Source organism: Gobio gobio, assembly GCF_949357685.1.
Source record: "Gobio gobio genome assembly, chromosome: 17".
Classification (NCBI taxonomy): domain Eukaryota; kingdom Metazoa; phylum Chordata; class Actinopteri; order Cypriniformes; family Gobionidae; genus Gobio; species Gobio gobio.
Window position 1 is genome coordinate 12,603,141 of NC_137110.1, and position 25,941 is coordinate 12,629,081.

The window sequence follows — 25,941 nt, forward strand, 5'->3', positions numbered from 1 at the left end:
TTTGGGAGTTCATTTATAGATGGACTCCCAAATTAAAAAATGAATTCCCAAAACTTACTGCCAGATTCTGGAAGATGAATTCTTCAAACAGTGGTACAAGAGGATGTGGAGCTGGTCCTTCAAGAGTGACTTTCAACCCATCTGTCTATAAAAAAACAGTTTTCATGTATTTTTACAACAATTCAGCTTGTGATTCTTATTAAGTGGGGGTCATTTTTAGGATTCTTTACCTCTCTCTGAGATCCTGACACCTTGCACTTCTGGCATTTCACACCTTGCACTTCTTAAGATTAATGTGCTTTGGAATTGGTAAAATGTGGATGGAAAAAAATATTATCAGAAAATCAATGTGCCTAATATTTCTGCATGCACTGTACGTCTCAACCTCATGTTGTTCCAAACTTATGTGACTTTCTTAATTCTGTGGAACATAAACTAGGACATTTTGGAATGAAAATTCTTGGGACGTCTTTTCCATGCAGTTACAATGAATGTGTTACTTCTGAAGCCATATGAAAGCTTTGTGTGAGGAAGACCAAAACTCAAAAATAGGATTTTAACAGCCACCCCAGTTCTCTTCGACATGTTGAGAGATGCAGCAGTTTTCAATGTGAATGGATCATACTTGAGTCATTTATTTACAGAGAATCAGTTTACAAAACCAGTCTATAACTGCTCTTGAAGAAAACTAATCCTGTTCTTGTGTTCAATTCACTGACTCATTGATTTGGATGCAGATGTTAACAGCTCACTGGAGGGGATGATTATCAAAGAAAAATTATTTTAATATTAGCACACGCTATTGCATATTGTGGCAATGTGACATGTTGTACGGACACTTTATTATGCTTTTATAGTTCTTTTTTAAGACTTGAAAGCTCCAGACCTCATTCTTTGTAAATGCATGGCAAAGTGCAAGCACATTCTTTAAACTTTCTCAGTGTATAATGAAAGAAAGTCAGTCATGCAGGTTTGGAACAACTTGAAGGCGAATAAGTGAACTATTCCTTTAAGGATATGTAGAAATTTTGTACTGGAATATAAGACAAAGGTTAAGAAAATGTCACACCAAACAAATTCTGCCAATCCTGGACTGAGCCATGGGAGTCTGACCCATCTCAGAGGCCTTCTCACGGAAGAAGAAATACAGCTTGTCATCATTCTTTTCTGCACTATCAGGGATGAGCTGAGCATGGACGAATGTTGGATCTGAATGAAAAAGAAAAAGAGGGATAGAAAGGGAAAAAAAACAGCAAAAGAGATAAATCACTGTTGGAGCAAAAAGCAACTGTTTTTCTTAACTACAATAAAAATAAAAGCATGATTTTACAAAAGAACATTGTCAAGCATGCTGTTGTTGTGAATTTGACAAATAAAACAGAATTAATTAAATTGTTTTGAGTATGGTGCTGTAATATAGTGTACAGCGTAGCATGTGTTTAATTACAAGCAGATGGAACAATCTGTGGCTTACGTATGAAAAATAAACTATATAGAGCATAAATAAATAAAGCAATTTAAAACAAATAACAAGTGAATTTTTCACAGCAATAATACCGTTAGGGATTATAATAAAAGGTCAAGGATTGACTAAGCAGTAATTGCTTGAGGGATTTTTTTTTTTTTTTACAGAAGTATATTAAATATGAGGTTAGTGTGCAGGAGGTAGGATGAAGGGTCAATGTTGAATATTCATATCTGGCACTTTCTCCCCTAAACAAAGAACATTTTCTTGGTGGTACGCCATGGTTCAAAAATGTTGTGCGTACCGTGGAGCCAGCGGGAGTTATACTGGTCGGTCCTCATGGCTGTGTGTTTGCCCAATGTGCGAAAGATGGCCGAGTCTGTTCCCATAAAATCAATGTAGACGCCGGCGTACAGCTGGCCATCTGCCAAAACGGAGTGAGCATAAGGGAGATAAAGAGAGGTAGACAGATAAACTTGATCAAAATGAGCTCATCCAAGTTTGAAACAAAAGAAATGATGCCTTGTACATTTTCTAAAAGTATGGAAAAGAAGTATGATGAAAATGAGAGGTACGTACTTATCAAAGCTGAGACGCTGTTCAATTTGGGGTCGTAGGGGCATTTCCCTTTCCCAGAATCCACTTTACCAGGCTCCAGTCGGAAAATGTATTCCTGGAACAGGGAGCGCATGAAGGTTTCATTAATGAGAGCACAATGGATCACATTAGATGAGCAGTATTGATTCTCTTTCCGGTGTTTAAGAGTGTGAAGGTATAGCCAGGAAGTGAAATGCACACAGGTTCCCTGGGTTAAATGGAAAAAGAAATAGTTGGGACTGTTATAAAACTGAAATATGTTTACGTAACCTATTGTGTGTTTTTTAAATGTTGGCGTCTTACATATTGTCTAATGCCAACACCAATATCTTGCCACTTGACAAAAGGGGGCTGGTGTAAAACTGCTCAGAAGAAAGAAATGAATGCTATAATCCAAAGTTTCCAAGGTTCTTGGTAGTTGCCAAAGAAAATGAACAGTTTCTCACAATCAACTTCTCAACATATGAATATAAAACTGCCTATATGGCTTCTTTGGATTAGTGACAATTATTCAATTCTGGTATTTAGGAAAACAAGATCTCGCTTCATGCTAAAAGTCACACTCCACGCAGTTTGCATGCTAGCTACAGTCAGATGCAAAACACAGAAAAGTATTTTTATTTTTAAGTATGGTGACTGCTGTTTCCACCAAATATGTACAGCAAGTGGAAATGTCTAACATGAATTAACACATTAATTCAATTCTAAGCAGAGATGTAGAAGGACATCTAAAGAGTACACCATGCCGCTAAAAATATATCAGCAATTCAGCAAATTCAAGTCTCAACGAAAGACTTGTTTTGGATAATATACAAATATTTTTTGGATCCTTTCTATTTTCCAAGATTTACACGCACACCACAAATGTAATATAAGCCACCGATAAATTCTGTGCTGACTAACCACTTTCGAGTATGATGGAGTGGGTGTGGGAGTAATCTCTGCACGTTCTGCTAGATTTCTGTGCCAAAGGCAGGCTTTGGACAAGTGTAGGCAAACTTGAGAAAGACAACAGTTCTTCTGATGTTTCTCTCAACCAGCTGTTGAAAATCCAAATACTGTGAGAACAGAACCTTTCCTTAAACTTCCAAGTAAAAAAAAACACCCAATTATCCTTTAACCCAAGTGCAGAATAAAGTTCAAAAAAGGACCTCAATCCCATTGTTTACAACAAAGGGAAGAGTTCATTTCCCACCTTGGGTGCGTATGGTTCTGGTGAGGCACTAGGGTCTGCAGCTCGACTGGTTCGGCCTCCCGCGCGAGGCATCTGATCTTGGAGCATGCCCTATAAAACAAGGGGTGTGCCTCAATTGAGTCCTGTTTCTATGAATTCAGTTAGGACCCAAGAGAACATCCCAGACTGTGGTCAAACAAGGAAGATTCTGAGATGCTAGAAAGATGGCTGCAGTGTCAAAGACAAAGCACAAAGGACAAAGAAGATGAGCAGATGTTAAGTTGTGTTTAAAACATGCACATGCTAGCACAAACCTTGCAAGCACATGAAATGCCCTTTGCATGCATATTGCAGAACCCCATTAAACGTGAACAAATACAGCAGGATCCAAAAAACTGAAACCACAAGTGAAAATGCAAATTTTTTAATTTAATAACATTTTTGGTTCATTACAAATATTTTATCAATATGTGAGTGATGATCATGATCAATGATATGATGGGACGTGGTCATGGGAAAGAAGGGAGGTGGAATTAGGACTGTGTTTAAATGCTACTACCCTCCTAAACACTAGGGAGAGTTTTTTAAGTAACAGTGTCAAAAGACATACAGGTGGCAAAGATTATCCTGTTTGTTCCAGGGTGGGGAAACATTCCTCTCTAATGACATAATACCTTTTGACTAAGATAGCCAACAGTTTGAACCATTGACCTGCAAATGGTAGCAGGTGACCTGCGAATGATAGTTTACCTGTGCCCTTTGACCTCTGTCCACGTAGGTACAGATGGGGTTATAAGCTCCCGTTCCACACACATACAGGTGAGTCCTGTTCCATGGCTCGATTAGACGGATGAAATTACCACACTCGCCCTGTTGACAGACCAGAATGATATCAGTGATGCTGTCATCTTGAAATGATACTTCAGATGCTTACATGCTCATGTTGGAGTAACTAGTTTATGATTTACAAAGATTGTGGTACATTTCTTACATTGATGTCTTTCCCTGAGAGGACACACTCAGTCCTCCTCTGAGGAGCCACAGGCCAGTGAATCTGAGGAGAAAGACAGTGACAAATAAAGAGTCATCCTAACCGAGGTCATCCTAATCCAGAGAACAGATTCAAGTTTACTACTCCCAAGCCTTGCTTATAGTTTTGTTTGTTGCAATTTGTCTGGTGTAACTGAGAAATCTTACAATGAGGGGCTCTTTGTTAATGTCGTTCAGGTCTAGAGACAGGATGTAGTCCTTGCTGCCCACATACATGCGATCATGGTCCTCGTCCATACGAAGGATTCTATAGTCCGTCGAGTTGAGCAGGAAGGCAAAGTGATGGGCGGTTCCAGTAGACTTCAGCTCTAAAAAAAGAAAAAAGGTACATTTAATTAATATATTTAGCAGAAGCTTTTATTTAAAGTGACACACAAATGAGGGATTTTCTGTAATAAAAACCTTTTATATGGATATGGAAATGCTGAAGTGTCATTTCTGCCACTGGCAGCACCAAATATAACTGCAAAAATAATGACCGTTTCAAACAAGTTTCCACATCTGCATTCATCTCAACCAAATGAATGAGTTTGGGGTGGGACTACCTATTTATTTGACCAATGTTGCTGTGTTGCAACCTCTTGGTTTTGGGCACTTAAACTGCATAACTCTACAGAAACGCATCCCAGATGAGACTTAACCCACAATTCTAAGCATAGGAGGCCAGAGCTTTTCCATTAGCCCACCGGGACTGTTGGTCGCAGTGTTTTATTGCCCATTTGTTTTATTTACAGTAGTTTCTGGAATTTATATGGAACAGTTGATCTTGTCAGTGCAATAAGTGAAATCCAACTCTGGATTATGAACATTGAAGATAATAAGGAAAACAAAATAACAGAAACAGCCTGAACACTCAACACCTCAGAAGATTTATTAGATATAATAGGCTTTCTAATGGATGCATGTCCATGCTCCAAATCCGCAAACTCTAAAAGGGCTTGCATACGATCAATCCAAACACAGTAAGTGTTGCCAAGTCACAGTAGTTCGTCAATAAAACAGCATCTGTACAGCTGTATGGATATGACCAGGCTGCAGTCTCTGCTGAGCTGGCTGGACGGTTTCCCCGAGGTTCAATACCCTGGATACATTCCTAGGTCCTTTGTTATTATTATTGTTTCAGCCCTGTTTTTACAGGGTGGATTTCTTGAGAATTGTTGGCTCTTTGATAGTTCTCGTGGGGCCTTCCTGAGTGTTATATTTAAATACTACTACTACTACTAATACTGGGGTGCCACGCTTTATTTTCCTCTTCCTCCAACAAGCTTAGTTCCCTTTGTTGGAACTTGGAAATTGAGTACAGTATGTGGTCTGAGACCGCCATGTATTGCAGTGATATTGGATATTTAACTATGCATGCTCATTTATGTATTTGGATTAGCTTTGCTGTAATCGAACACTCACTTAAAATTATTCTTCAATAACAGAAAGAATTTAATAACACTGTTAAATGTAATCTTTAGCAAATCTCAAAATGAATTTCCATTTTTCCATAATGCTGTGATGCCTGAATTTGTAATATCAATGTATCCCTCCCTATGACATAAGTTATCATGAACCAATATAGGTTATGGTTCATGGAGTCCACCATGCAGTCTCTTTGGATCACCATGGAGGACTGTGTTATATGTTCCACTATTGCAGAGGTGGAAGGAAACCTTTGGAAACCTTCACTATTAAAGGAAACATTCAACTTAACATATTGGCTTCTATCTCCAATAAGGCCTACCTGAGAATCAACTGAAGAATTTTGGATGATGGAATAATGCATTGCAGATAGTTGGCAAAGCGTACACAACAAAGTGCCAAGCATAATTTAATTTCAAATCTTACTCTAACAATTCCCCATTCTATTGTGAAACAGATCTGTACTGAAAGTCTTGACAAAAAAAATGCTTACACTTTGCAGCCAGCCCAAGGTCAAATTTGCAACTTCATAATACAAAGAGAGAACAGACCACGTAACACCCTCATCAGAGTTTAAAAACACATCATTTCTGATTTCTCAAGGCCTAATGAATGGAAAAGTGCCATCAAAGTCTTCCAAAATGTACGAAATAGTCTGTAATATAACCGCAAGTACATGATGTCTACATAGATGTAACAAAATACTTTTAAAATAGCATAAATGCAGCCTCGGCTTGCATTCTTGACTTGGTAGTTGTTTGTTGTTTGTATAGCAATGATGATACATGAAAGTCAAACGATACATAAAAATAAAAAAAATAAAGAAAAAAAGAAAATAATTTTATCAGTAAACGCCCTCAATTTTTCTTTAGACAAAAATGACAAAGTATCTCAGATTTGACTTTCCCTAAAACATATTATGTTTTGGATCAACTGTCTTACAAAAAGTAATTGGACTTAATCATCACAGGAATCAGGTTCTCACATTTTAACAAAGAAAAAAAGTTATTCTACAACAAGATTCAATAGCCAAGTTCTGCAGAATGTTTCACTGGGAAGTTTGGGAATCTAGAGGAATGTGCAAGCCGCAGAGAAGCACTCATCTCTGCAAAGTACCAGTATATGAACGTTCTATCAGAAGACACAATCTACTCTGCTCTCATACAAAGAGATTTAGCATGGGGCCGCAGCAGACAACATAAAATCTCATTTACCTGTGTGGGCATTCCTGGCACATAGCTAGAATTCCTCATCTCTTTCATTTCAGGGTTCTAATTAAGCACAAGGGCAGGTCCACCATGTTCCAACAAGTTCTCAGCCATGTCTCTGTATTTGTTAGCACTAATAATGCAGTTCAGTAACAATTTCTATAAAGAGAATAGCAATGGTAACTAAGTGAATATTTTTCCATGACATTAGCGTTAATATTTTTATTAAGAGCAAGTTATGTACTGCCACACTACAACACAAACGTCTTTAATATCTTAGACCTGTGGGGGGAATGTGTGTCATAAGCCAGATTCGAACTGGCTTGTGTCAGAGCACATGCTTTAACTGCTAGGCCAGGGCTCCAAACTTTTATTTCTCTATTGTCTATTTTTTTAGCAAAGTCGGTATGAAACAGAAGTTGCGATAGCCTTTTCTTCCCTATTGTGACGCATATCTGAGTAAAACAGCTTCTCAAAAAAGAAAACATGTAGGGCGGTACTTGATTTTGTCCATCAGAAATTGATTGGATCATTGTGGTTTGATATTGATGTGATCTCATACACGGCAGTAACATCACAGAAGAAAATAGATGTCGCTGCAGAGGGACGGAAAGTCATTTTGATTAAAGAATACGATGGCACATGAATTAAAAATAATAATGATGCACACAGATACATTAAAAATCAAGATTCCATAGAAAACAAGAATTGTCAAAACAAGAATTTTGATTTCATGGTGACTTTAAAAGAGAGTATAAAGGACATGTAAAGGACATCTGGACACTAGCAACTAGTTTTTAGTACTTTGAGGACTGCAGTGAGATGTCTAAATTAAATCTTACACACACACACACACACAAACACATACTTGACGTTATCTTTGGGGACTGATCTTTATTTTTTACCTTCAGCTATCCAGCCTAAATGATCACTTGGAGATTAGGCCTTATCTCTTCGCTTCAAAAAGCTGTCACTTGACAGCTCGCATGGATTTGAGTGACCAGTTGAAGGACGGTGTGCCAAATATAAATGGAGAGAGAGACCTTACTTGCACTGACTGCTATCATTGAGTTGTGTGTGTGTGATTCAGTCAAACCGAATGAAACCTTTCCTCTCACGTTCGGCATGTGTATGAGGCATTGATTTTTTACAGCCCTCATCCCTGACAGAGGATTACTGCATCATCCTTATCTTCTGGGAAGACAGGACAGGGTGATTAAAGCAAAGGATTTAATCAAACCACACAGATAAAATGTATTTTTTTCTCTCTCATCTGTCCATCAAAATCTTATGACAAATAAGGGCAAAATAAACAGACAAACTTACAACTTGCTGAGTGCCACCTGTGGTAAAACTAGAAGTACCCAACTACTCAGCTTCAGAAGCCATGAGGGACATGTTCAAACTTTTCAGATGAGAGGGCCACACTATATACATATATACACAGAGACCATAGTAGTATTTGGAGACTCAATCCACACTTCAAATACATGCATTTCATTACATTAGATAACAAAATATCATACCAAGTGGCAACTAACTTCATTTTTCATCTTTTAAGTGGGCCTGTAAATAAAAGGTCAAATAAAGACTGACCTCCAAACCCAGTCTCCCATTCTTTCTTACTATCATTAATTTAAATATAAAAGTTTTATAATACTTTTACTGATGAGCTCTCATTATAAATAGTTTCACTTTTTTAGCCACTCATAACCATGCATGTCACTTGCAGTCTGTTGAGTACCATGGATGTATGGGGAAATGCTCCTCATCTGAGGAGGAGAACGTAAATAAAGCATTTGAGAAATGAGAAAAAGAAAGAGTGAATTGGGGAGAACAGTGATGAATTAAAAGAACACAATAGGAATATGAGAACCAAAATAGCACAGATGAAGAAAGAGAGGCGATGGGGGTGCGTGAATCTCTTTGGTTGGGAGTCTTGCCTCATGGGAGTGATGGGAGCCACTGTTTGTTTTGGCCCACAGTTTCAGTGAGAGTGAGGGTCATAGATCACGCTCACAGACACAGACACACACTCAACGACAAATCGAGCACCGCGTGTTACCCTGACCCATGTGATCCTACAGTGAATTGTTTCTGAAAACGGGATGAAAAACTTTTCATTTCTCCCTTCTCACAAACAGCAGCCTAACAGCAGAAACATGGTAATAATTAACAGGCCACGGCTCCATTTGGTGCAATGACCCAAAGTCCTTGCTCTAGTTTAAAGAGCTTATTAAAGATGTCAGAATGTGTTTTCACAAGATCACAGCCCATAATACACTATAGTTAGGCCTATTTATTTTACATCAGAATTTGATGTGACAGCCTATTATGTATGGCATGTCTGGTAAGCCCTGACCTTTCTCATTTCGCCTTGTGTATGGAACACAGCCAAAAACAACACCTCAGATTCTTGATTCATATCGATTAATGTGCTTGAGGAATCAGGTTTAGCCTTGGCAAACAGTTAAACAAACTTTAGCAATCCTTCTCAGGTGTTAAACCCAAAGAAATGTGTGAAACAATGAGCAAAAAACAATATAGCATGTGAGTGTTTTGGAGAAACTTAAAGTCCCCCAGTAGTCAATCATTTTATCCCTTAAAACTCATCTTTGATCACCAAATTACATATTAAAAAGTTTTTTCCAGTGAAAAAAATTCTTCATGAATGTAAATCTACAACCTTGCTTCATTTAATATACATAGAACCATGAATATGCACATTAGCCCTGCCTCCACTCACTCACACCAGCTCAAAGATCGGCCAACTTTACTGTAAGTAAACGCCAATGGTATCACTCTTTCCAACGTTGTACACATAATAGTAATTAATATGATTAGCCTTTAGCTTGACTACGTTATCAAACAGCTAATGTGTTGCTAATGCTACACAAACCATGTTCCCGTTCGCCATTTCAGAGTCGGACAGCTGCCTTCTAAAAAATCAGCATCCTTATTGAAATGCTTTTGAACAACTTAGAACAACAGTGGAGAAAGGCATATAGTTCATCATAACATTATAATACACATCATATACATAATTCACCCGCTATATTGTTAAAAATCTACCCGATTTTTCACATACACAGAAAAATATACCGGGATAACCTGGCTTCTCTAGACTCCCCTGCTTCACAGCATAGTAATGATAAACTAAAGGCCGCCCGCATATTGACGTGATTGGTTACAAGGTAGCTTGTAACGTAAGAAACACCAGCGATTTCAAACCGCATACAAGATTTTTTTTTTTTTTACTGCAGTTTAAAGGAGAAAATACTCAGCAATGGTGTTGACTTGCTCATTGTTTGTCTTAAAGCATATTTAAACACCACATAGATATATAAACAACATTAAAAGCTTGATTTTCACCACAGGAGGTCTTTAAAAGTAGCTACGTTGCAAGTGATGTTTGCGATCAACATAATTTTACAGCATGCCAAATATATGTGAGGCAAGTCCATTCATAACAAACTTTTCTGAGTACTTCTAACCAAAAAAAACTTTTCCTTATGCATGCATCCAACATTGCTCTGCCTGATGAACCTGATTAGCTTTCACTCTACACTCAAACACGCAAACATGTTAGAAGACCTTGAGGTGTTTATCTCGCCATCTTCTGATATCACCGGGATGGTTCGTCTTAAATGAGGTTGTCAACAAACAGACACAGATAAGCGCAGCTCCTCTTCCTGTTTAACGTTATCATATTGGTCAATCTGATGGTTGCGGCAAATCTTTTCAAATAAGCATTCCAACAAGAAACGCCACCAGAGATCTGTTGTTTCCTTCTCTCCTTTAATCTTTTTCCTTTTTAACATGATTCAACACCAGACCGTTCCTCCCTCCTGCGTTTCACACCATCATGGTAGCAACAATGCGAATGTCATACAAATATCAAAACTGTCTTTGAAACCAGAATCATTTATTTGAAAAAACAAATAGATAATGTACAATATTAAGACCTTTATTCTGAGAATATATCTTGAATTTGAATATTATTGAAATGTATTTGTTACCCCACAAGCAAAATGTTGCACTTGTTTTGAGCATAAAATGTAGTGAGGTTTGTGAAAAAAAAAGCTAGAAACATTTCAAATTATTACTGAATTGAATTCAAGACAAATTCAATTCAATCAAGAGCCATTATCTTGTACATTTTGATATTTTTACTGGAAAAAGAAACAAGCATACTGATTGAAAAAAAAAAAAGTGTAGTGCATTTAACAGATTTCATCAGCCTGGTCTTGTCTTTTGCCTCTTTGGTTCCTCTCTCTTTCTTCAGTGAGTCTGTCTACATACCAAAGAAGAGATAGTGGATAGTTCTGATTCTTCTCACTCAATCTCTCACTTACATTTTTGCTTTTTTGCTTTTTTTCCTGGGTCAGGAGAAAGTGTCAAATAAAGAACAAAAATAGAAATACAGCATTCCTATGGAGCCAGGGAATGCAAATTTGCTTTTGTTGTTAACAAACCTTCTAATAAGATATTTTTGTGGAAACCATGATAAATATATTTCCTGAATTCTTTGATTAATAGAAAGTTCAAAAGAACAGCATTTATTAGATTTTTTAAACAATGGAAAAGTATTTACTGTAAATTCAAATGCATCCTAGCTTAACTCTTTCCCCACCATGCATTGATAGAATTTTTTGAAGTTCATGACAAAACTCTTCCCCGCCATTGACAGAATTTTCTGTCAATCTATATTTTCACTATTAAATGGTAGGGGGGGGGGGGGGGGTGCTATTATGCATCTTCTGAAAGAGTACACCAGATGCAAAAACAAGCAAAGAAGAAGCAGAAACAAGTGATCAAAGCATTGCTTATGCACATGTAAACTAACAGGATCATCAAACATTGCCTATAAATTGCCTAATGTTACAGAATGAATAAGCTTTGGGAGTGTTGATGGACTCAATCTACACAATCCGTTTTGATCATCATTCTAAATCCAATCCGGATAAAGAAATTTAATTTTCTCAGCTTTTTTAAAGTTATTTACCCACATTCAAGTGTTGATATAAAAAAATAAATGCACGAAGCTAGAATAAAATTTTGTTGTTGTTTAAAAGTAGAGGCTCTGTTCTTTATTTTGATATATTGTATGTTCATATATTCATACAACAAAATATTCGGGGGGCATGAAAGTTTTGTGCAAATTATCAAAAATGCTGGCGCTGGCAACTCAAATTCGCTGGCAGAGAAAGATGTATAGTTTTTCTATATTAAATACAGGAATATTTTGCATGAACAAATTAGAAATGAGTCTCATATGCCCAATGCTACATCTACTACAACAACATCCCTGTCTGAAGAGAATGACTAATTCAGAAAGTATCATCTTTTACACAGCTGTACACAAGGACCTTACTTTAGTCTTGGTCTTCTCCTGACCCGTTTTTGAATTAGCAATGCTTGAGTTGAAGTAACATGTAAAAGGCTGTGACATTCAATCTTCTATCCTGATTTCAACACACTCACGCAATATTGCGCATGTCTGTCACAAGAGATGCATGAGACCTCACTGAAGAAGAGATTGTCATCTGGATAAGTGAAATACTGGTTCGCAAATCACAAATTCACAAGCTTTGTTCCTTATAGGAGGGTGTAGTCCTAATCTCAGGAATCTCGAGAAGCATGTTCAATAAAACTGGAAGAAAGCAAGCACTTTTTGTTTGTTCAATATCCGCTCATTTTAAATGAACCTGCTGGAGTGTGAAAATCAGCCTTTTCACAACTCCATTGTGCTTTAGTTTGGTGCCCATCTCTCTGACACCACAAAACCATTCAACACACAATGGCTACGCTGGTTAGCTAGATCAGGGTCAAGGGGTCACAAAGGTTATCATGCACACTGGCACTAACTAAAACTCCAGCCAAAGGCCTCTGGGTCATTAAAGGTGGGGTCAGTGAGTTGCCTACTGGATACTCAACACACATCCACTTGACCTCTGTTGCTTAGAAACAAGGGAGAGGTCATCCCAGGAGTGAATAGTCACAGCGACCCGTAACCAAGCAGAAAACCTTAACGGCATGTGACAGGCGAGAAACAAGCATCTGAAAGCGGCAACCGCTGCTCGCCTGCTGATTAAGAGTGTGTGAGAGAGCCTGTGAGCTTTGATTTGGCCGTTGCGGTCCACTCATTCATTGAGTGCCTTTCGTCTCTGTCTTTGCCTTGATTGTGAAAGCTGTAGTGACAGGCAACAGTCTTAAAGGGATAGTTCATGCACAATTGAAAAAAGTATTGGTCTGCATTTCTTAAATGTCATTCTAAACTCATTTACCCTTTTGCAAATTCAAACCAAGTATGTGTTCATGAGAGAAGTTGGAGTGTAATTTCTTGTCCTCCTTATATGGTGTCAAGTGTGCTGTGCTTTCTGATCCTGTCTTTTTCATGATTTAAATGGGAAAAAAATTACAAAGAACAACCTTCACCTTTATTCTATAGAATAAAAGAAGTCTGGCTATTCTGCTAAATATCTCCTTTTGTGTTTCATGGAAGAAAAATAAAAAGATTTGTGTGTAAAGTTTAAACTATTCCTTTAAAAATGTCCACTATTCACGTAGTGTGAAAAAGAGAGCTTAGTTTTATAAGAATTTAAGGGTATAGCCTCCGTGGCTAGTTGTTGTATCTTTAAAATGTAAACATTTTGCAAATTTTTAATAGTGTAATAAAATATTATCTTTAGCTTAGAAGTTTCAAAATATGCATTTTAAGAACTAATCTACTATGTCTTTACGGTCACTTTTGATCAATTTATTGCATCCTTGCTGAATAGAAGTATTGGAGCCACTTTATATTAGGTGGCCTTAACTACTATGTACTAACATTTAAATTAATAATTTGATACAATGTACTTATTGTGTACATTCATGTTTTTACATTGTACTTACTTTAAAAAAAAATACCTACATGTAATTACATCTGTAATTAATTTCTGTAGTTACATTTAATTATACTGTTGACCCTTCCCTTACAACTACAACAACTTCCCTAACCCTACCCTTAAACTTACCCATACCACCTCGAGGTATCCCACCTCGATATCAACAAAAGTGTTTTGCAATACAAAATGAACACAATAAGTACATTGTACTTACATCAAAAAATAAGTACAAAGTAGTTAAGGCCACCTGATATGAAGTGGGATCGTATTAATTAGTATTAATTTCTTTTTTTTTTAAACTTTCTGAAACACAAATTTTGAACAGCAGTGAAGATGTGTGTTTAGGTGTGGGTTGTGTAAATGTACACCCTTACTAATTGTCAGTGCAGGACAGCATCATTTAAAGGACATAACATTCTTTAAAATAATTTCTAGTATAAAGGCACCGGTGCTCCGGTGCACCCTGCCATGCTTTTTCAAAAGCAGAGGCTTTCAAAGACACAGCATGAGATGCATCCCAATGCCACCATACAGTAAAGAAGCAATATGCATCCATGTCTCTCATCGTTTCACCATTTCTCATGCTGTCGCATGCACACACACACACACACACACACACACACACACACACACACACGTGTGCAAATTGAAACACATTAACATATGTAGCTCAGTCTCATGGGAGAGAGACCATAAGAATTGGAAAGCGTAGCCCCACCCCCCTCCCCATATAGGAGGTGTCAGTCAAAATGCATATTAACCACTTAAGGCACTCAAATGCCTGTGAGAAAAAAACCCTGTGTGGAATGACTCTATTTAATAAGGCCTGATGCCGGCGGCAGCAAGCCATCTTAAAGACAATGAATTTGATATGGCAAAAATTCACATGTGGAAAGCAAGAATATATAAAGGTTTACACACATACTGAAAATGTTATTGTGTTTTTCAGATTTATAGATGTGCATGTGTGTGCAACTGTTAAATTCTACACCTAAACGTCATACTCATGTCCTATTTCCTTGAATTGATAAATAAAAACCACATATTAGTCAAACATGTTGACGCCAACTTTACAGAAATAGTTCCTGAAATGAACTGTATTGCATTCAAATGATTAATTTAGCTTTTAATCAAAACGACCTACAAATGTGGAAAAACATATATTAGCAAAGCTGCAATATCAATTACCTTTTTATTTTTTTACAAAAAATAGTTTTTCAAATAAATATGCTTTCAGCAGAAGCATTATTTAAAATACATGTTTGAATCTTAAAGTAGATTTTTAAAGTCAAAGTTGTTTTACCTTTGTACGAAAGATTGTTTCAGCAACAGAATAAAAAATAAAAAAGCGACTTCTCAAAATTCAGACTTTTTTCCTCGCAATTGCATGATATCAAGTCGCAATTGCGAGTTATGAAGTCAGAATTGTATGATATCAAGTCGCAATTGCGAGTTATGAAGTCAGAATTGTGATATAAGTTTACAATTCTGACTTTCTCGCAATTCTGACTTTATATCACACAATTCTGACTTTATATCATACAATTCTGACTTTATATCATACAATTCTGACTTGATATCATACAATTCTGACTTTATAACTTGTAATTGTGACTTTATATCACACAACTCTGACTTTATATCATACAATTCTGACTTTATAACTTGCAATTCTGACTTTATAACTTGCAATTCTGACTTTATATCAGACAATTATGACTTTATATCATGCAATTGTGAGTAAAAAAAAAAAGAACTGAGATAAAAAGTTGCAATTATCTTTCAATTTGTTTTATTCTGTGGCGGAAACAAGCTTCCTGTATACGGTTGAACTACATTTAAATTATGACATAAAAATATAGTTATATACAACATAAATGTAGTTCAAATCCCATTTGTTCATATATGTCATATAGAAGCCATCTGTCAACAGACAGAGAGAAAAAACAGACACCATGCTTCCAAGTCTGTTAGGACATAGGATATCACGATAGAATTAAAGACAAAAAGTCCCCTGAATGACACAAGTTCCGTTAAATTTGTGATAAGCTATGGAAGTGGCCTTTGGCAGGGTGAACATGCAAGACTTAATTGCAATGCAAATGGCCATCACCTCTAGACACTGACAATAAGTATATGGAGAAAAACGAACCCACGACAACTCAATTTCAATGCAGTCATTTTGCATAGTGAAAAACATTCCCTGATTAAGAGAGGAGTCTCTAGCTTTTATCTTCTGCATAAATACATAATACCCCATGCTATGCTAAGCTGATTGACAGCTTGACAAGCCAATGGATTACTGATTCTTTGCAGTTCACGGTGACAGACACGCTAACCCCACCCACTAAAGGCAACCATGAGCTTTAGGGCTAAAGCCCCCTTTTTCATTTGACGGACAAGTGGGCAGTCCTTTCCAGTGACCCTATGACCTCTGAGCCCTGACAACAAAGATCATGTGATTAGCACAGAGAGATGGCATTGAACTTCTCTTTAGTTCTGCTCTTCCTTTGTTGCAGTAAGCGCCCCCGTCCAACACCAGCTCTTCTAGAGGCACTTTAGCTGACAATATCCAGCAGAAACAGAAGGAGCAGATGAAAGAAACAGAATAGCGAGTGTCTCAAAGTGGCTAAATTCCTATTATTAGCATGATGGAGATTAACATGAAAAGGGTGAGAGAATAAAGTGCATTTAAAAATCACAGCCAGTGAATAGAAAAAAGTTAACAAGCTTCAATGCAAGAGAAAAAACATCCTATTTATCTTCTTTCATTTGCTGGTTTGACATCTGCAACAGATAGTCCCAGGGGTTAGATGTGCCCCCATAAAAATGGATCACCTTACATGTTTTAATAAGACCAATCATTTAATCCATGTTACAGGCAATTAACTCCAAACCAGCCATGAAATTATCTAATGGGATTGTCTCTTGTTCGGATAACTAATTCAATTCACAAGCCAAATGAAACAAGCTAGTGATAAACGACCTGTGAAGGAAAACAAGAAAAAAAATTAAATGATAGGGATAAGTAAGGTATGCTTTCATTGGAAAAGTCAACACGATCAGTCTTAAGAAGTTATGACGTGGGAAATCGTAGAGCAAAGTCTCAACATGAGGACTTAATTGGGACATTTTGATAAGGACGTTCAAATACACTGGCCTTTCTTCCTGCGTCTGGTTTCTCAGAACTCAGGACTGTTGAAAAAAGAAATGTTTTAGTCAGTGTGCATTAATGTTGAGAAACGTCTGTATTTAACAGCTATTCTGATAAACATTTAACTAGGCTAGTGTTAAACTTTCGATTACTGGTTTAAATCAATCGCTTAAACAGATAAAGATGCCAAATTGCAAACTAATCTTGTCCAGCATGCAGACTTTTTCACATTTTCTCAGTTATTTTGGATAGGAAATCTGTAGAAATGGGTTTAATGTGCGGTCAAATGTGTTAAGCAGAGCTAAGAGTACTACAATACACAAATATATCCAAAAAATGTAATAAACACGCTAGGGGTAGGGAATGTGTAGAACTAATAATAATGGACGTTCAAAATCTGAAGCAATCTTCAGAGTTTTCTGTGTCTGTGCAGATTCTGTGTGAGCTTGAGTTTGTCCACCACTCTCCTTCAAACAATGTGCAGATTGAATGCTAACAAACAACAAAAAAATGTAAATACACGCCATGCACTGAGTGCAATATATGTAAATTGTTATTATTCACTCATTCTCTACACTTAACTTTCTTTTGTGTTCCACAGGATAAATAATTTACAAATGACATTCAGTGGGGTCTAATGTTGCCTTGGACCTGGTGTTGTCAAAAGTACCGACCGCGATACCAAGTCGGTACTGAAATGTAAAAAATGTGGCTCTTTGAGCACTGTTGAGCGGAATCGTAAACAGCTCTGATTGCCCATTGTGCTCACACGCTCATCAAATAAGTCTGTGAGAGGCTACAATGACCAGCGCTTCAAAAACATGTTATAAATATACATCCGTGCACTTTAAAGGGATAATTCACCCATAAATGACCAGTCATCATTTACTCTCCCTTAATGTTTGTGTGCATACAATGTCCAAGTCAATGGGGTCCAATAGTGTTGTCAAATGTTTCACAGAGCGTTTACACAGATACACACACGAGCGTTTGAATGCAGGCGCCTATCAGCCTGGTCCGCTGGTCGCCGCCTGCTTGTGCTTTCAAACGCTCCCGCTTTCAGAACACTTTCAAACACTTCCGTGTGCTTTTAAATAATCCAGTGCGTTGATCATTGTAGCCCATCACACACACATCCGATGAGCGCGTGAGCACAATGGCCAATCAGAGGCGTTTATGATTCCAGCTCAACAGCGCTGAAAGCGACTTGGTATCGCTTTCGGTACTTTTGACAACACTACTTGGACCCCATTGACTTGGACATTATATGCACACAAGGGTGAGTAAATGATGACTGGTCATTTATGGGTGAATTATCCCTTTAAAGTGCACAGACAACAATGACATTTGTTGTCACCCATTAAGTCACACTTGGGTAGCCTCCCAACCACCACACATATTCAAGTCAGAGAAGCAGCTTGGAGAGCAGTAAATATGTTTTCACTTGATTCTCTCTGTAACAAAATCAGCAGGCAACGTAGACATCACGTTCAAAAATCGCAGAAACAGATGTTAGCCGACTCTAGACAGACACCTAACACATTCCTCCTGGCGTCTCTCCAGCATGCACCTCTCTTATCCTATTACGCTCTTTTTCCCCAATACATCCCATCTACATTTCCATCTTGTTATCGAGTCAATGCGTTCTCAGCTTACAGGAGACTCACAAAAAGACTATGAATTGTGGGACGGTTTGAACATTTGGACGTATGCACAAAATCTTTCTTGCTCTCCTATTTCACATCTGTTTGTGTCTTTTTTTCCCAGCAAAAGGTATGGTTTGTTGTATCTATTTTGCAAAGTCTCCAATGGGACCAGTTTAATAGACTCAAGATTTAAGCTGTAAATCACCGCTATAAAAAAGAAAAAAAAATCATCTGGCCCCTGTGCTATTTTTCGAACTATCGAGGGATGATAATACTTAAGCTTGTGGTTTTAACCTAAATGTGTCTGTAAGAGTGATGATTTTGACTTTATAGCTTTACCGTTTCTATGATGTGAGGCTGTAAAAGTCTTCAGAGGTGAAAATATGATCCAATATCCTGTCCAAGTACTGAACTGAATCAGACCGCAATTAATGAAAACTCTTGTCAAGCTCCATCCCAAAAGACGTGTTACTTCCTCTTGCAGACATATTTGACATGCTTCTCAGAATATTGCACTTTCATCTGCTGTCTAACTTTTATGTGGTAGTGTTAAACTAATCCGAGAAAAACATTTTACAGGGGTCTCAAAGTGAGCCATGTTTGTACAGTACAACCCCTCAAGTGTTAATAGTTTATAATTCAAAAACCGCAAACCAATTATCAATGTCTGTGTTGGCCTTTATTTCAATGTTTTTTTAAAGGATTGTTAAACAGTAGCATAATATTTTTTTTTTTTCACACAAATAATACATTTACATGTCCATCAAGTTGTACACTGTATATCTCTACCAAATAACTGTATAGCATGATCATAAAACATTTGCAGAGTTTGAGAAACTTGCTTTAAATAATTAAATGACAAATATTATATATATATAAATATAACATTTTTTCTTAAATATATACATACATGCATGTGTGTGTGTATATATATATATATATATATATATATATATAAACAATACACACACATATATTATGTAAAAACAAACTTTTATTTTGGATACGATTAATCACGATTGCTGTCAAATCAATTAATCATGATTAATCGTATCCAAAATAAAAGTTTGTTTTCACATAATATATGTGTGTGTATTGTGTATAATTAGTATATATATATACACATATATACATGTAGCTGTCCAAAGACACTACAGACAAAATTGTACACCTCCACAAGGCTGGAAAGGGCTACGGGGAAATTGCCAAGCAGCTTGGTGAAAAAAGGTCCACTGTAGGAGCAATCATTAGAAAATGGAAGAAGCTAAACATGACTGTCAATCTCCCTCGGACTGGGGCTCCATGCAAGATCTCACCTCGTGGGGTCTCAATGATCATAAGAAAGGTGAGAAATCAGCCCAGAACTACACGAGAGGAGCTGGTTAATGACCTGAAAAGAGCTGGGACCACCGTTTCCAAGGTTACTGTTGGTAATACACTAAGACGTCATGGGTTGAAATCATGCATGGCACGGAAGGTTCCCCTGCTTAAACCAGCACATGTCCAGGCCCGTCTTAAGTTTGCCAATGACCATTTGGATGATCCAGAGGAGTCATGGAAGAAAGTCATGTGGTCAGATGAGACCAAAATAGAACTTTTTGGTCATAATTCCACTAAACGTGTTTGGAAGAAGAAGAATGATGAGTACCATCCCAAGAACACCATCCCTACTGTAAAGCATGGGGGTGGTAGCATCATGCTTCGGGGGTGTTTTTCTGCACATGGGACAGGGCGACTGCACTGTATTAAAGAGAGGATGACCGGGGCCATGTATTGCGAGATTTTGGGGAACAACCTCCTTCCCTCAGTTAGAGCATTGACGATTCTCAATAGAGAATCTTTGGAGGGAGCTCAAACTCCGTGTTTCTCAGCGACAGGCCAGAAACCTGACTGATCTAGAGAAGATCTGTGTGGAGGAGTGGGCCAAAATCCCTCCTGCAGTGTGTGCAAACCTGGTGAAAAACTACAGGAAATGTTTGACCTCTGTAATTGAAAACAAAGGCTACTGTACCAAATATTAACATTGATTTTCTCAGGTGTTCAAATACTTATTTGCAGCTGTATCATACAAATAAATAGTTAAAAAATCATACATTGTGATTTCTGGATTTTTTTTTTTAGATTATGTCTCTCACAGTGGACATGCACTTACGATGACAATTTCAGACCCCTCCATGATTTCTAAGTGGGAAAACTTGCAAAATAGCCAGGTGTTCAAATACTTATTTTCCTCACTGTATATATATACACACACACACACACACACACACACACACACACACACACACACACACACACACACACACACACACACACACACACACACACACACACACACACACACACACACACACACACACACACACACACACACACACACACACACACACACACACACACACACACACACACACACACACACACACACACACACACACACACACACACACACACACACACACACACACACACACACACACACACACACACACACACACACACACACACACACACATGCATGTATATATTTAAGAAAAATGTGTTATATTTCTATAAAAAATATTTCTATATAATATACATTTATATACAGTATACATGCAAATATTTCTAAAATATACATGGATGAGTGTGTATTTATATAAACATAATAATTATACACAGTACACACACATATGTGACCCTGGACCACAAAACTAACATCTATTAACATCAACAAGCAAAATTAACATCTATACAAATATATGAAAATCTGGAATCTGAGGGTGCAAAAAAAATCAAATATTTAGTTGAATATTGAAATGAAATCCTTAGCAAGGCATATTACTACTACTACTACTAATTTACTAAAATTAGATTAAATATCTTCATGGAACATGATCTTTACTTAATATCCTAATGATTTTTGGCATAAAAGAAAAAATCAATAATTTTGACCCATACCATGTATTGTTGGCTATTGCCACAAATATACCCATGTGACTTATGTGGTCCAGGGTCATATATTATGTAAATACACACTTTTATTTTGGATGCATTTAATCGATTTGACAGCACTATGTCCTTATCAATCTATTATTCTCTTGTTTTTAAAAAGGTAACCCACTTATAAACATCAATTTATATCCACATAAGATAAGAGCTCAAGTCCGGGACATAAAGAGAGTATTGAGTATTCCCTTCTTTTGTTTAAAACGCAAAGAGACCATCTTTTTTCATTTAGGGTGAATTTCCTGAGTAATTGTAGTCAGCAATATTTCACTATATAGCAATATCAGCATGTCAGTCAAAGCTTCATCTGGATTTTTTGTTAGCGTGCACCTGTGCGAGACAGGAACTGACCTCATCCAAAAACCTCAATGGTGATTCATTGGTGAGGTGTGTGTAAAGTTCAAACCGACACAGATTGAGGTGGAATCTGTAATTATATCAAATTATGAGCATTTGAATTGGGTTAGGACAGCAAAACTGTGGGGGTACCTTTTTCAAAACATGCCATGGATATGGAAATTAATAAATGACTTATAAATATATATTAATTAACTGATTTCCATATGGGCAACAGAAAAAAGAGAGGAATAAGAGTGACAGCAAGGGACAAGAAGAAAAGAAGAAGAGTAGAGACAGAGAAAGACACAGAGACAGCGGCCAAGTCTTGAAGAGCCAGTGCAGCCTTAGGGGTGTCTACATTTGGAAAGAACGGAAAACGGCATCATCTCTTTGACCTCCTAAACAAACTTTGCCTTTAATGAGCATGAGATCACTTCATCACACAACAACATGAGCAGACAGCTCTCTGCCACCACAGACGACACCAACAATTCCAGTCTCATCTCAGACACAAACAAACACACATATACAATCTACACACAATGTAACGGCATTCGAGACTCCAGCTGAATTTGGCTCAGAACCACAAGCACATCTTTCCCACCCGTCTAACTCTCCAGCCCACATGTGCCATTCCTCTGAAGTGACGAGGAACATCTGGAGGAAAAACTTACCTGAGAGATGCACAGACACGCACAGATGCAGACTCTTACTGAATTAAACATAAGAGTAGATTGCCAGTGAGCTTCCAATGATTATGATTGTTACCTCTTATCTACCCTATCATTAAATTGTCAGGTATGTAATTCACTCTAACTTGTATATGCTTTAGAAAACACCACATCACCATTTAACAAGCAAGCACAGTGAAATTAGATTTCCAATTCGCTCTCATTGTGTAAACAGTCACAAGACCAGTAAACAGCAAAATGGTTCCAGCAGCATTTTCTCCTCAAATATCCCCTACAAAACAAGTATTGTGGAGGTAACATACAGTGCTGATATCAGATGACAATACCACCCTACATACTGATTAACATATTCATCTAACATATTGATATTTACATGCTATACTTCAAGGTATATCAAAGAATTTCCAATGTATTTCATGGTACTACTTTTTCCTCCTAAAATCCTTTCTACTGAAATAAAAACAACTGTGAATGAGACCACTGGTGACATATAGTACAAGCCAATTAATTAGCATAGATTATTTTTTCTTGATAGAATCGTATGGGAAAATATATATAAATCACCTTTGAGTGAGTCATTGAGTGCTTTCACATCTCTAGTTCGGTTAATTTGGTCCGAACCAAGGGCAAACAATTATACATTGTAACATTTTTCAGCTTTTTTGGTTCCTTTTCACACCAGTTGAAACAAACCAAAAATGCAGTCACATGAAAACATCCACATCACTCATTGGCCATGGCGCATTTCCTAAACTGCTTTTCGATTGGTCAGAATTTACGTGCGGGAAAATTCCAACAGAAGAGGAAAAGCCAGCAAACAACACGGAGACAACACAACTATGGAGAGACGACTGCGCGGGCTGGTTTTGTCCCTGGCCATAATCTATGACATTGTTTGTATACACCACAATATGCTAAACAATGAGAAGATCGCGCTGTTCTTGTGAGTTTTCGAAAGTTGGGATCTAATGTGGTCATCAGACCAAGTTCTCACCACAAATGAACCGCTCCAGAATTCGTTTGAAAGCATTCCGAGACCACCTCTTCAAGGAGGTCTCGGTACGCTTGTTTGGTCCGCTTTTGGTGCGCACCCGAGTGCGATTGCTGCTTTCACACCTGACCAAACGAACCGCACCAAAGGGGAAAACGAACTCTAGTACGATTCAACCGAACTAAATGAGGCAGGTGCCAAAGCACCCATTGAATCATTTATTCAAACCAAGTGTGCTGCACACGTCCTGAAAAGTAAAGCCAAAGTGCCTTGATCGCCCCCAGGTGGTTGGTCACAGTATAGCTCATAAACCACACCCCCTCCATGTATTCTAATGGGGCGTGAGGCAAACAATCAAATTACACTCCAAAAATTTTTTTTCCAAAGATGCTTTCTGTCATTTAAGGTAGTTTTTATTATGCTGATGCAAATTCAAGTGTTCGTTTTTTTTAAATAAGTTTGGTTTCAGTTAGTTATTTGATGCTATAAAAACGGGTGTGTGACGTTATGATTGACAGCTTCTCTGAGCGAAGTTGTCACTGAGGCACCAACAGACTTTTTTCAGGATTTTCGGGAGGAGATTGGAGCTTTAGCTTTAATTTCTACATTTCCATAACTGTTTATTTCACACGGACATAATGAGTTGTTCTGCAGTAAATTAACAGTTACTGCGGGAATGTGGGCGGGGTTTTGATATCGCGGCTTTACTTCCTGCTCTCTACTGCGCAGACGCAGGTCCCAAATCAGTGCAAGATGTCAGCGGCATATTCGGACATTGGCGATTTTCTACAATGGAAGATAGTGAAGGTATGTGGAAACTGTGAAGCCTTTTTTCAGTTCAAAAGTTCAAAAACACAGCATTTATTTGAAATAGAAATCTTCACAAACTATGTACATGTCTTTACGGTCACTTTTGATAAATGTAATGCTTCTTAACTTCTGTTTTCCCCATACTTAGTGCATTGTGGCTTATTATTAATACATTTCTATTTTAAGGATAAACAGATGCAGTTTTTGTCTCATTCTCTTTTCTGTCCTTCTCTGTCCTCAAACATGATGGAGAAATGCCAGCCAGTCAATGATTGACACATTTTTCCTTTTACCACCCCATAACCCCTGTTGTGAATCCACATTCTGTTCCCTCCATCCAGTGGCGTCCCTGTTCTGTGATTGGCTAGCTCTCCCTCCGTTTCCTCTGTCATGATGCTTTGGTGTGTCAGCAGCACAGGTCATTGTCTGAGTCTAAGTACTGCTGTGGTATTAAAGTCTGTGCCTGACTGACAGATGGTAATAAATGATGGCAGTCTAAAACAACATGAAGGGAGAGGCGCCCTTGACCTCACAACCCCCCTAAGGTCAAGCATGTCTGGTAACCTCGAGGATGTAACTCCCACACCCGGACCACATCTGGAGGGAGAGCACTCTCTGCTGATTTGTGTGTGTGTGTGTTGGAGAATGTAACAACTCATCTTCTCACTGTTGTCAGCCCAGAATGAAACGGTTCTATCTGTTGTCACTCCCATGGCAATACTTAAAAATAAGACCTTCCCTATGTGGCTAGATCAAAGGGTGAATTTAGACATTTCTAAGAACTTGATGCACAAAAACATAGCTATCAAATAACAGGTGTGCCATAACAGAAATATGCCATAACGCAGTGACAGGTAACAAAAGAAATGCTGCCATGGCAACCAAACCAGTAGACACACAGGGGAAAGGCATTGTCTTTGCTGATGGAAAGAAAATACATCTTTTGTTTTTTTTTTGGTGGGGTGTTAGTAAAAACCCACTCTTGAGCTCTCCTCTTTGTGCCCACAGTGGCTCTTAAGAAGAACAATCTGACCTTAAAATGAACAGTTGACTCAAAAAAAAAAAAAAAACGATTTCACCCTCATGTCATTATGAATCTGCAGTCACGTTCACACAGCGGCAGAATATGATTGTCAGTCCTATAATTTGAGCCATTAATGCGGTTACATTCACGCAAAGTTCAGTTATTTACGGGAGTGACAACCGCATTCTATAACCAAACTAACATTCTCGGCAAACCCCTGCTGTGTGGACGCAACTGGATTGGACAACTAATTGTATGTCACATCATACGGTGCAAAAGAGCCAGTTTGTGCTGCACAAATGTGCATCTACGATGTGTGTTGTGGGTTTTAATCAAGCAGCAACTGAAGCCTTGAAGCCTTCTCCTGAAGCCAATACGGAAGTGACTTAAACTGCAATTCATCGACTGGCTCCAGAAGGGAGCAGAATCTTATTGAGCCCCATGTTAAAATGCCCAACTTTACACAGAAAAAAAACATGTTTACAGTCTGGTACAAATTGTGGTTT

At 37.8% G+C, this 25,941-nt stretch overlaps 1 protein-coding gene across 3 annotated transcripts in view; it reads right to left on the reverse strand.

Annotated features, from left to right (window-relative positions):
- Positions 1 to 25,941, reverse strand: part of sema3fa (sema domain, immunoglobulin domain (Ig), short basic domain, secreted, (semaphorin) 3Fa) — a 51,835-nt gene that overhangs the window by 12,361 nt on the left and 13,533 nt on the right. For 2 of the 3 annotated variants that reach the window (XM_079841234.1, XM_079841235.1), the window contains 7 exons: positions 4,434 to 4,594; positions 4,228 to 4,290; positions 3,987 to 4,106; positions 3,258 to 3,347; positions 2,045 to 2,138; positions 1,770 to 1,889; positions 1,070 to 1,209 (listed from right to left, as the gene is read on the reverse strand). In XM_079841234.1, the coding sequence (XP_079697360.1) occupies positions 1,070 to 1,209; positions 1,770 to 1,889; positions 2,045 to 2,138; positions 3,258 to 3,347; positions 3,987 to 4,106; positions 4,228 to 4,290; positions 4,434 to 4,594 (788 nt within the window). The remainder of the gene's footprint in view (positions 1 to 1,069; positions 1,210 to 1,769; positions 1,890 to 2,044; positions 2,139 to 3,257; positions 3,348 to 3,986; positions 4,107 to 4,227; positions 4,291 to 4,433; positions 4,595 to 25,941) is intronic. The other variant, XM_079841236.1, reaches the window with a different exon arrangement.